Source organism: Apteryx rowi, unplaced genomic scaffold, assembly GCF_003343035.1.
Source record: "Apteryx rowi isolate R43461 unplaced genomic scaffold, aptRow1 scaffold_23, whole genome shotgun sequence".
Taxonomy (NCBI): Eukaryota; Metazoa; Chordata; class Aves; order Apterygiformes; family Apterygidae; genus Apteryx; species Apteryx rowi.
The window spans coordinates 4,374,506-4,387,391 of NW_020448641.1; the positions used below are offsets into that span (position 1 = coordinate 4,374,506).

The 12,886-nt window shown below is 37.3% G+C and overlaps 1 protein-coding gene across 1 annotated transcript; it reads left to right on the top strand.

Moving 5' to 3' along the window:
* The first annotated feature begins 438 nt into the window (after positions 1–438).
* On the top strand, positions 439–12,144 carry OAT (ornithine aminotransferase). The gene is made up of 9 exons (XM_026065681.1): positions 439–664; positions 1,630–1,854; positions 1,976–2,071; positions 4,607–4,734; positions 6,242–6,364; positions 7,951–8,079; positions 9,079–9,192; positions 10,003–10,147; positions 11,235–12,144. Exons 1-9 carry the CDS (start codon positions 466–468, stop codon positions 11,393–11,395), a joined length of 1,320 nt encoding a protein of 439 aa, XP_025921466.1. The 5' UTR covers positions 439–465; the 3' UTR covers positions 11,396–12,144.
* The last annotated feature ends 742 nt before the right edge of the window (positions 12,145–12,886 follow it).

Consider the following 12,886-nt stretch of genomic DNA (forward strand, 5'->3'; position numbering starts at 1 on the left):
TTCGCTTAAGGACTTAAGGACGTTTTTGTTTGTTTGAAAGGCACTGCAGTAGCAGAAGTTTGATTAACTTAATTTTTTATTGTTTCCCTGTTTTATTGTTTTCCTGTTTTACTTAAATGTAGTTTCTGTTAATAGATTTAGTCACATTTTAAGATAGACTGAAAAAGGAACAGTTACATGTAAAATTATGAGATCAGTTCACAGACTTGCTGAGTCATACATTTTAGTCTTCTTTATACTGCTGTGAATGTACATTGAAATATAAGCGTTTCTTGTTTGACTGTAGTACTGCATTAATTTGTATTTCATATGAGCTTTCTTAATTGAGTTGCAAAGAAGTTGAGAAACCTGTTATCATGGCAGTAAAAGCACTTTAATTGCGTCATACATTTCTTCAGACAAACTGCTAGTGCTAATCATTAACTTCTTTTTTTCAGATCTATAACAGTCTACCTGAAGTCAACAATGTTTTCCAAGCTAGCCCACTCTCAGACCATTGCTGTACTCTGTCGGGGTGTTCATGCTTCAGTGAGTTCTGCTACCTCAGTTGCTACTAAAAAAACCATCCAAGGACCTCCATCCTCTGAGTACATCTTTGAACGTGAGGCTAAATATGGTGCCCACAACTATCACCCACTGCCTGTTGCTCTGGAAAAAGGAAAAGGTATTCCCGTTAGGTTTCCCTGGGTGCTGTAGGTGGGATGTGCTGTGGGCATAATGCTTTTGACCTTACTAATTCCTGCACCTTTTTGTAGATTGAGATAATTGATGAAATAAAGGCAGTTAATTACTGGTTGGAGAACTGGATCCTTACACATAAGGCTATCTGGAAAAAAAAAAAAAAGTACTCTCTCTAAAATGATTTGTCTGAATGGAGGTCTGAAAACTTCGTTAATTCAGAATAACCCAGCAATAGTTTTGAGCAACTTTGTTTCTTCTGTCATCTTATTTGTGTGCAAAATTTCATTGTTAAAGTGAACATGTAATAGTGTATGAGACCTATCTTTTAGTCCTCATGTACTGTCGCTGTCTTATAACTTAATTTCAACTTACTCTCATTTTTAACCATGTTTAAATGGCTTTTCTGCTTTGCGGGTTAAATTCTACGAGTTTTCACAAAAATGCTATCAGCATAGTGGTTCAATCGCCTGTTCATTAGTACAACACATCTTGATTGTTCAGATCTGTCAGTCTCTAAGTTTTTAGACCACTCAAATTCTGTATTATTATTATTATTTTATGACTTCCGTTATTTACTCCAAGTTCTCTTACAGAGGTAATCCTCCCTATCATCTTTTTAGGACTCAAAAACAGGGGCTCTGGGGAGAAGTAATTGCACTGCTTACTAACTTAGTGGAATGGCAGCTTTATAGGGGAACTGCTTCTTTTCTTGATTCCTGTTGTGGCACTTATTTATACTGTACTAGTTTCTTGCTTATGCTCTCCTTGTCAGTTGATTCCCAGTTAGAGTGCCTACGGCTGTGGACATACCTTTCAGGTATATCCTAACGAATAGTGAAAATACAACTTACGTTTGGCCAGGTTGCTCTGTAGCTCTTAGCTTATACAGTTAGTGTTAGCTCATGTTGTCTTCTAGTTTGTGCATTTACCGTACCTTTGTTTTTCTAGGTGTTTATGTGTGGGATGTTGAAGGCAGAAAATATTTCGACTTTTTGAGTGCTTACAGTGCTGTTAATCAAGGCCACTGTCATCCAAAGATTGTGAATGCTCTGAAAGCTCAGTCTGAAAAACTGACCCTTACATCTAGAGCATTCTACAATGATGTACTTGGTGAATATGAGGAGTTTGTCACCAAAATGTTCAATTACAACAAAGTTCTTCCAATGAACACAGGTAAAAAAGTCTTCCTCCATTTTATTTCTGGTTTGTGAGAGCCAACACTTGTAATGTTTGGTCCTGTCTCAATGGTCTGTCTCACGTAAAAATATGATAATGGTATTGCTTTATGTTTCAGGAGTGGAAGCTGGAGAAACTGCCTGCAAACTGGCTCGGAAGTGGGCATACACTGTGAAAGGCATTCCAAAATACAAAGCAAAAATTATTTTTGCAGGTACGTTAAGTGAGTGATACAAGTTGTGGTATTGAGGAGGAAGAGAGCTCTACTCCCTGGCTATAACACTGTTTTCTCCTATAGCTGTAGTGATTACAGTGCAGTACTCCTAATGTTTCTTTCTTTTTTCTTTTTTTTTTTTTCTCTTCACTGAAGCAAGTATACTGAAGGTTTTTGTAAAATGTGGCCCTCAAAGTTTTAATAGCATGAGCTAAGATCCCAACCTTTTGAAAGGCTATGTTGTACTCATAGATGTCTGCAGCTGGTAATTCTGATTAAAAACTACTTTTGTGTCTGCAACAGTCTTTGCAGGACCTTAAGGTTCTGTAAATGCTTTCTTCTAAATTGCGAAGTTCAGTCTTAAATATAATCTGTTAAATCTGTTAACTTAATATTATGCATATACTTCTGGTTGTTTGGATCTGTTTATACCAAATTTAACCTTAAATAGTTAAAGTGAATTATAACCCCTGTGGTGTTTTTTGTTTGTTTGTTTTTTTAATACCTTTCTTGTGAATTGAATAGTCAAATTGCTGCCAACCCCACGGTAAATTCTGCAATTGGAATAACCCCGCTTCCCTCTAATGCTTTCCCTACCACTGTTTTTCTTCTGTATTCTTAAGGTACACCAGAAGTTGGCCTTATCCCAATAAAGGTATATTGTAGTCTTGATCTTACAGTGAGGGTAACAGCAATCTTGGTAAACTTAATATGGGACCCTGGGAAGTCCTGATTATATGAGTGGTATACTTCCTGCCTTCATTTATGTACTCTGCTTGGCAGTATTACAGGGAAAAGTTATCCGTGACTGAAGAGACCATTGTGCTTTGCTAAAAAATAAGTTTATATATTGGTATTTTTAAATTTGGTATTCTTTAGTTATAGGTGAAGTGTTCAGTCAATTCTACTATTGTTCAATTCTTCTGTATTTTAGAAAACTTCCAGAATAAATCTGATTAAATACTGATTTTTGTTTGCTACAGCTGCAAGGGCTGTTTCTAACTCTTGGAACATACGGTGGCTGAACCATAAACTGTCATTAGATAGCACTTAAACTGAAATTCAGAGCTGAATATTGCATCGTGGTTTCTAGGACCAATTATATATGTATTTTTTCACTTTTGGGACTCCTTTAAACAGATATATTTCTCCCTCCTTCTCATTAGTGAGTTAACTTTTGCTCATTAGCGAATTAACTTTTAATAAGTGATTTTTCCATTGTGATAAACTGCATATGCACTCATTTTTTTTATGATGCCATGCCCTTAACCATAATATTTAATTACGTTCCAAGTATTTGGAAAAGGCAGTAATCCTTCTCTTGTAGGAGTTCAGCATTTTGGTAGAAAAAGGCTCTTTATAGTAGCTGGGGTCAGACCGAAAAAACGGCTTTAAACATCAGGCCAGAGAACTTCACGTAGATGCTGTGCTTGGCAGCGAGCCGGCACAGAGCCTGGAGTGCTAAGGCGCGAACGGCCTTTGATCAGTAGATGGACTGCTCCACTTCATGTGATGTGGAGCTCTTCATTCAGTCTTCTGAGTCGGGACAGAGTGGGCTGCAGGAACATAACCTTGAGAGGAGAAGCGTGTGATTCACCGAAGCGCACAGCAGAGATTGTTCTGCCGTGAGAGACGGTGTAGTGCTATTTACACTGGTGATTAGAAAGAGCGGGTGCCTACAGCTGGCTCTGTCAGTAATACGTGATTTCAGAATTTCTTCCAGATTGGGAACTTCCTCTGCCTGCTAGAATCACAGCTGCACAAAGAAATTGGTGGGGGAAAAGAAAAGGCTTGTAACTCTGTGAAGATGTTGACATCATTTCTTAAACTTCCTTAGTCTTATTAAGCACCTATTATCAATTAGCTGAGAGTACTGATTTAACTGGAATACTGAAATTAGTATATCCTAGTTTGTCTTAGTGATAGTTGTTTCCTAGCCATTTTAACTGATGTTTCTGTATGAAATAGTGCAATGTTACAATATTTTAAAAATATAAATGGTTTCTTTTGGAACTTTGAAATGTATAGAAATACATTTTTTGATTAAAGTGTAGTGGAAGCTTTTTTTTTTTTTTTTTTTTTTTTTTTTTTTTTTTTTTTNTTAGCACCTAAATTCTGGGTGATATTTACTTTCTTTCTGCATTTAATGAGTATTATTTATGAAAAAACTACACATTTTTCTAAAAACAGGTATTGTCTGCCTGCATTATTTTCAATGTCTCAGATTACTAACAAAGCTTACAGAAGTTTTGTGTACTTGCCAGCTCTTATGGTATAGTTTTCTTTTTTTTTTTTTCACTGTGCTTTTGATATAGCAACATGATCTATTTGTAGGATTAATGTAAAATGCTAACAATTGGCAGAAAGATGCTCATGTTACATGACTCTTAAAATACATTACCAACTGGAAAGTGCGGTTTTAATTATCCTGCGAACTGGAGCTCTTAGTTTTGTAACATACCCCTGTCAGCTGTCTTAGTTGAAAGTGCATCATAACTTTGTTGGCTAAATGCTCAATAATTATCTTTCTTCTAGCTGGCAACTTCTGGGGTAGAACAATGTCTGCTGTCTCTAGTTCTACTGACCCGTCCAGTTATGATGGCTTTGGACCCTTTATGCCAGGTTTCGAAGTGATCCCATACAATGACCTACCAGCTCTTGAGGTATTTCACAGTTTTTTTCCCTTTTAATAAATTTTTTTAGTGTCTTTTCAGTAAATAGCAAAGCAGGAAAATTAAAAGTCTGTCCTTTGAAAAACATACTTTAAGAAATATGTACCTAGACACATACAAGAAATATACAGATTATAGTTTCTTATGCTTTAGTTTTGATTTTTTGATTTTTGCTTCAGAATGTAAAAGGAAAGCCATGCAGTCTGTTTTATCTCCCACATCATTAAGATGTTCCAAATATAATTCAGATATCTGCTGTTCTTTAATTATATTACAGTTAAGTAGAATACATTCCAAAGTTGGGACTTGGACTTCACTTGCTGAAATGCTAGTGATTCTGCATTGCCCTGGGTGTTCTCAGATGCTGCCTCTCAAATTGTTGGCAAGGGTTGGCCTTGATCAGTTAAAAACTTCCTGCGCCCATAGGCTAGGCTTATATATTGAAGGATAGATGATGCTTGATAGCAGCCATACGATGCTGGGCTTAAACTGGGGGGTGGCAGGAGGGTTCCAGCCACAAACAATAGTGCTGAGCCATGTGGAATGTCATCATTGCTACTTTTCCATCATCTGGATACATCACCTCCATCAGAGAGCAGTTGGTTCATCCTCTGTGCCTGTTGGGTTGCTTAGATTGCCAATATGAGCGAGTCATGTGGAGAGGCTGGGGTTTTGGTTTTTTTTTTTTTTTTTTTTTTTTTTTTTTTTTTTTTTTTGGATGGAGATGCTTGCCTCCTAAGAGTTTGGCTGAGTTTGGCTGAAACAAAGGTTTCTCAGTACATTATACATGCTGTGCGGAAAAGCTTATTCAGATTTGAACCTAAGTAAGGCTGTCCATTGCAAAAGTTCGGCAACTGTTCAGTGGGTTTCAGCCAACTTTACTGAGGTTTTGAATGTTCTCTGGAGACCTGGAACTTAAATCCATGTCCATCAGACTGATAACTAAATAGAATTGGTTCTATTTATGTGGCAATACTGAGAAAAACTGTAGCAAATTCATCGTGGAAATCATTGTATCTCTTGACTCTCCTGGAGTCCTAAACCCTTTAAGGCTTGCTGGTGCAAGACTACATCTGTAGACTTTGCTGTAAGATGACAGAATTGTTCTGCAGAGACTCCATTCTTTTTTGTTGAAGGTTAATTGGGGTAGCATTGAGCAACTGTTTGCCTTGCATGGGGTAATGCAAGCTGAGTGTAAAGTTATGAACTGATCTGTTAATCTGCTTGTCTAGGTTTGCAATTTTTAAGGTTTCTAATTTCCTGAGCAAGCACACCAGCTAATCTTTCAAAGCAAACAGCGGCATAAGCTTCTGTGTTGGACCTGCAATGACACCCATAGTACTCATGCCAGGCTGTTATTCATTATGACCCTTTGAGATAGAAAACCAGGTTTAGAGCTAGGTTCTGCCACATATATTCATCTCCATATTTTTAAAATTTGACTTGAATAAAATTTTTTTCTTCTTTCTCTCTTTTCTACTGTGTACCATTCTTTCAGCGGGCACTTCAAGATCCCAATGTAGCAGCTTTCATGGTTGAACCAATTCAAGGTGAAGCAGGTGTGGTTGTTCCTGACAAAGGGTACCTCACAGGAGTGCGGGACCTCTGCACAAAACACAATGTAAGGAATTCACTGTGACAAGGTGGCTTAAAATTACATGCTGTGTTTACTGGCCTCTCTCATAACGTCATCCACATTTGCAAAGTATAGGATTTGATGCACCATTTAATAATTTCCTCTCCTTTCAGTGGAATAGGGTAGGGATAGTTCCTGGTAAGTTATTACCAGAAAATACAAGAGGTGTTTCTTAGCAGTGCTCATTTCCCTTGCAACCTGCTTTCCAACTGTTTCTTAGTACTGTCACCTATTTAAGTTTCTCATGGGAGTTCTTGAAACTGCATTTATTCAAAATTCATTTAACTTTCTTTTTCACATTTTAAGTTTCTTGGGCCAGAAGCCAATTACAGTGCTGGTTGTACCATGGTTATCATAAGGGCTACCAAGAGTTAGTAACAATGATGGGTCACTGCATGAAGCACTAAAGAAAATGGTCATATACTTGTGAATGCTCTTTCTAGATCTCTGAAGAGCAGAGATCTCTGTAGGTTGTTCTTCTATTTTGCATTTTCTCACATTCTGTTTCATATCACACTCCTGACCTGTATTCTATTATGTTCTGGCTGAATTCTAGTATGAAATGTTTAATTTTGAAAATGGAGCATTAGATGTGTACTTTCTATCCTCCTATAGTGAGGACACACTGAATTAGACTTGGGTCCAATGTCTCTGGAAGGGGGGAAGATGTGTTATATATGTTTCTGTGTCCTTCAGTTCTCTTTGTTTATTGCTTCCTAAGCAGGCTGCCTTCCCTTCTAATTTCAGGACCAAGTTGGTCAACCTCTCCCACAGGCCTAGGCCATCTCCTTTATAAATGTAAGGAAAACAAAAACAAAAGGTCTGCTGACTTTAGGCTTTTCATTCTCTTGGTGAAGCCTGCTTGATTTAAAAATTAATAGCCTTTGTTCCAATAGAACTTGATTCTTAAGCTGAAAGTGCTATCCATAAACCCTTTCAGATCTTCAGAGGAAGGTATCAAAATACAATCAGTAAAGTTGGCTTCCATATTACTGTGGTACTTACCTCTCATGAAAAATAAAAGAGAGATTTTATGAATGATAGTAAGTGACAGTAGTTTGCAATTTAGGAAAATGCGACCAGAAACTTGGACCTAGATTCTCAGTTGTGTAAACATTTAGCTCCCATCAGACTACAAAATCAGCAGAGTCACTAAAATGGCTTTTTTCAGAAGTTTCCCAAGGTCAGTTTACTAAGACAGATGAACTCTACACTTTTGGAAATCCCACTCATTGTTATATTGCAAATGATTCTGTTTAAATGGATTCTGTGGCACATGCCCTATGTAGAAAATATCTTTATGCTAAAGATGTCAGAGAGAGATTGCTGTATAGGACAGTATGTTCACTTATCATAGTCTGACATTTCATAGAATATGTATGCCTCCAGGAGTTTTATAGGGGTAAAGAAAGTATACTTAGTGTAGTCTAGCTGAGAGGTCTTTCACTTACTGTATGTAACTCTGCTATATGGTTTATTGCTTTGATGAAAGATCATGATCAGAATTAGGTATGGAAATGAAAGTCATTTTCTCTTACGTGTGGATTTTTCTTCTCTTTGTCTCTGTAAAGGTTCTCTTTATTGCTGATGAAATACAGACTGGTTTAGCCAGAACGGGGAAAATGCTAGCTGTTGACCATGAAAATGTGAGACCTGATCTAATTCTTCTTGGAAAGGCCCTTTCTGGTGGCTTATATCCCGTGAGTAACAAAAATATCCATTCATTGACTAATATTTTTAAGTAGTATTAATACTGTAAGTCTACTAGTTGGAAGACAAAAAATTAAACAAACAAACTCTTTGTGTGTTGCTCTTGGAAACTGATGTTTGCAAGAATTAAGTGCGATTTATGACCCAGCTAGTCCAACCTGTGAGAGATGCATATGAAAATATTGAAATGTATAATGTTACATTTATAGCTGAAATGGCTGTATACTACAGTGAACTTTCTATATTGATACTCGATTTGTTTGGATGGCAAGTTACTAGATATCATCTTCTCAGGCTGGTGACTTTTTTTTTTTTTTAAAGCTGTAGTGGCCCTGGTCAGTTAATTACTTGAATTAACTTGGTATATCAGTTTGTGTCATTTAGATATTATCCTACCAGGAACATAAGTTTCCAGTATTCTGCCTTTCATTCTGAAATTAGTCTCTTATACTCTCTTTGGAGAGTACTTCATCACAGTCGTTCTGTGATGAATTTCTAGATGAATTTTGAAAAGGGAAAGAAAATATTAAAAACATATTTCTGAACAACTAACATTATTTCACTTGTTTGGGGTGACCACATGACTGGTTTTATCCTCCTAGAGTGACTTAAATTCCTGCTGATTAGGCTGGAAGTTACAGCCTGCCTTGAACTATTTTCGCCAATTAAAGCTCTTTCTGAGTTCTTAAACAGAATACTGAATCTTAAATTCTTGAAATAATATTCAGTTTGGAGAAATGCCTTTCAACTGTACTTAGATGTTATATATTGCCTTTATAGCTAAGTGTGTTTGCAGGATAGGAGGGGATTAGGCTGTTATGTGATTGTCAGGTATGCTCTCCTCTATACAGAGCTGGGAATGCAAATGTAATTTATCACCATAGGCTGAAAATTACCATTTCCTAAGCACTAAGGAAAAGTTTGTTTCAGAGATTTAATTTTACTCTTCTAAAAATATGTAAATGAACTGGCTGACCTTTCCATTTTAGGTCTCAGCAGTACTATGTGATGATGAAGTTATGTTGACCATTAAGCCTGGTGAACATGGATCTACATATGGAGGAAATCCGTTAGCTTGCCGCGTGGCCATGGCAGCACTGGAGGTTTGTGTGTTTAGAGGCTTGGATCCCAAAGGAAAAGGGTGTCACTCTGACATGATCATACTTTCTTAGCTTAAACAAATGGCATTATTAGTTGTGCTATAAGTAGAAATCTAGCTTTTAGTAAGAATGGAAAATTGGCAGTGACTAACTGTCTGCATATATAGTACATCACAAAACAAATTCGAAAGTCTTAATCAGAATTGTGTCCTAATTTCTGTGTATTTTATTGTTTTAATGTCTTAAATGACAAAATGAAATTTATCTAGGGAAGATTTCAAGGCACTTACTTAAATTCAGTAAGATAATTTCACTAAGACATTTTTAAATTGACTGATTTTACTATACCATATCAAAGAAGCTGCTGGTCTGTGAGCTTGATAACACATATGCTACTGGAGCTCAGACAGAATCTAGTAAAATATCATGTCAAGAGTCCATATTTCAGTCATTTTGTGACTGCATAATTAACCTCATTTAATGCAAGTCACTCAAAAAGCCTCATCATTATACAGTATGTAGACTTGGACAAACTCACAGATTACAAAACCTCAGAGGTTTAACATTTACTTGTAAATAATGACAAATAAAAACAATTAGTATTGAATAAAAATTCAAGGAGATATATGTTTCTGGTAAACACGAGAGAGCAAAGGCTTGATATTTGTCGGCTGTAATGTGCAGCCTTTGTGGTGATACTTGGGATGAACAATTGGGTATCTGAGCAATTCTAATATCATGTACAGTGTTGGAAAGGATGACTAAAACAAATGCACTGCCCTTCAGTTGACTGTAGCTCTGATTTCCTCTTAGGTAATTGAAGAAGAAGACTTGGTTAAAAATGCAGAAATAATGGGTAACATATTGAGAAATGAGCTCATGAAGGCGCCATCTGATATTGTGACTTGTGTAAGAGGAAGAGGACTATTAAATGCAATTGTGATTCGGGAAACCAAAGGTAAGAAAATATAACCAACTGCAGAATCGTCTCATGAAAAAACAATGTTTTTAACTTAAATTGAAGGTATCTTTGTGGAGTAGAGGTGTGGCTTATTGGCATCGTGTTTGGTTTCAGATCTTGGCTATAGTACTGTAGTACCTACTGAAAATTTGTTCAGGTGTCTCTGTGCTATTAAAAGCAATTTATTTATTTCTTTTCTAACTAAATCTGGAAAAAAGGGGGGGGGGTGTGTGTGGTTTTTTTTTTTCTTTTTTTTTTTTATGATTTCATAATGTTCAAACCTGATGGTGAACCTGGCTGCCAATAGGTGCCCTTTTCACCTGAGGAAAATTGGACTTGCCATGTCTGGAAGGCTAGCTTTTGTCTGACCATAGAAGGATTGACTTTCTGGAATTGCAGGCATCTCTTCTGCTTTGCTGCCCAGGTGGTTTATTCCAGGATAGTTAGAACAGTATAGTGAATACAGTAAGGTGAAAGGAAGGAAAGAGCTAATGACTAAGAACAGGTTTCTAGGGATTAACACCTTGAATTACACCAGAAAATGGCTTAAGAGCTAGAGCAGACATTTATTTTTGTCATGAATATGCTAAGTGACAAAGTGCTGCAGAGAAGTGTAGTTTCTTAAGCCGTGCACGTGATGCACAGAAATCCAAGCACAAAAGCAACCTTGTCTGAAGTCCTGTTGAGACTTCTCTTACATCCCCTTTGCAGCGTTCTTTTTCTTAAATATATATTGCTATATCTGGACAAGCTTTCAACTGTGAAGAGCAAAACTCAGTGTGCTGGTGGCAAACTTGTGAGTCCCTTCAGACAAAACATAGTTTTGCAGCCGTCTTGCCTGTTTCACTGCTGCTTTTATCTGGGGAGATGTTCAGAACTGGCTACTATCCTTACGAGGAGGAACACACTATATTTAATCTCTTCTTTGCCAGATGGCAAGCATTTTGCCCACATCATGCACTGCAATTGTGCCACTTATTCTGCTGTAGTGTAAATCTCTCTTTTGTTTTTCCCTCCCCCCTCTTCCCTTTTTTTTTTTTTTTTTTTTTCTTCCCCTCTCTCTCTCCTTTTCCTTTAATTGTAGACTGCGATGCCTGGAAAGTGTGTTTGCGGCTTCGTGATAACGGACTTCTTGCCAAACCTACCCATGGTGATATCATTCGGCTGGCACCGCCGCTTGTGATTAAGGAGGATGAAATCAGAGAGTGCATTGAAATAATTCATAAGACCCTTCTGTCGTTCTGAATACACGGCTTTTCAAGTGTACCTGCTGACTGACCCAAGGTGGTGTGTTGAAATACGTGCTATGGAGGCCTGCTCTTGAAGCAAGCATCTTTCGTTCCTTTTATCTAAGAGGACTTAACTCTTTAAAATTTAGCTATGTCTTTAAATTATATTGGATCTGAAGAAAATAAATCATGATTCTAAAGAGCTTCCGATCTTGAAATGCATGGAAATGGAGTGATGAGGTTCTGTTCATCTAGTTATGTACCTACTGAACGCTTGAGTCAGAATGTTTGAGGAGAGATATATGTAGAAATTTGTTTAATTATTGAAAGTCTTGCCCAAAGTTTAAAGTGTAATTTATATATATTTTAATAAGAGTGGTCATGCACTCTCATAGAACTCTCCAAAATTTCATATTTGACATTTTTGCTCCTTGGCAAGATGTCTGTAGGGCAGAAACACTTGTCATTATGGTTGAATTTCTGTTTCTCATTTGTAGCTAGAAAAAACTTCTAACACTAAAGGTGTGCCAAACTGGATGTTATGCTGGTGAACTTGAGAAGCATCAGGTTATGTTCTGTATGTAAAATATTTTGACTGTATAACATGAGTTGCTGTTTTCAAGCCTGTTCTCAGTGTTTGGCTTTACAATCTGTAAAATAGATCTGAGCATACAGATCTATACAGCTATAAAGCTATAGCTTTACAGCTATAAAACTTTCTATAATCTAGATATTTACATTAAAACATATGTTGCATTAAAACAATTAATGTGCGATTCAAATCAACAGCGTATTCAAAAAGAGTGAGCCTGACAGTCTTGCCGTAGCCTCTAGCCAGAGCCACGGCGCGTAACGGTACCTTTGCAGCCTGTGTGTTTCTAACCGTCTTCACATTCAAGCTTCCGCTGTGCTTTTTTCAGGATTGGTGCTTCTGCACCTTCCTGCCTTTGGATGCTGCCGAGTGTGGTATTAAGCATGCAGCTGCAGAGGTGGCTGCTATTCTTGCGCTGGGTTGTTTCCTTGTATTTATTAATTAGCTGAGTTAGTTTTAGCTGGGGCTGAACCCTGATTAATCACTATTAACAAAAAATGTTTCCTTTGCCCAGCATAGCGATTAACTGTAGTCACATGTTTAATTTGAACTGGTAGATAATCCAGTGGTATTTTAAAAGCAACACAGTGTGCTGAAATGAGCCATTCTGCTGCCTGGGATCACTAAGGTGTACTCGGCCTTCTTTTGGATGAGACAAAATAGCTACTCATCCCCTGTGGATGAAGTAAGACTGATTTCGATTTGGGAAGGCCTCAGTGTTACAAGGGGAAGTGTACTGTGGCGAACGTTAGCCTTAGGAATAAGAAGAAGATGCGGAGAGGTGTTGCCTAGGAGGTCTGACATTTCTGAATGCTGTGGTTATGTAATATAGCTGGAAGGGAATGGAATAACTGAGAGAAACCTTAATGTAATCAGCATCTGCAGGAGTCCTTTCAGAGAGCAAGAGCTAGACCC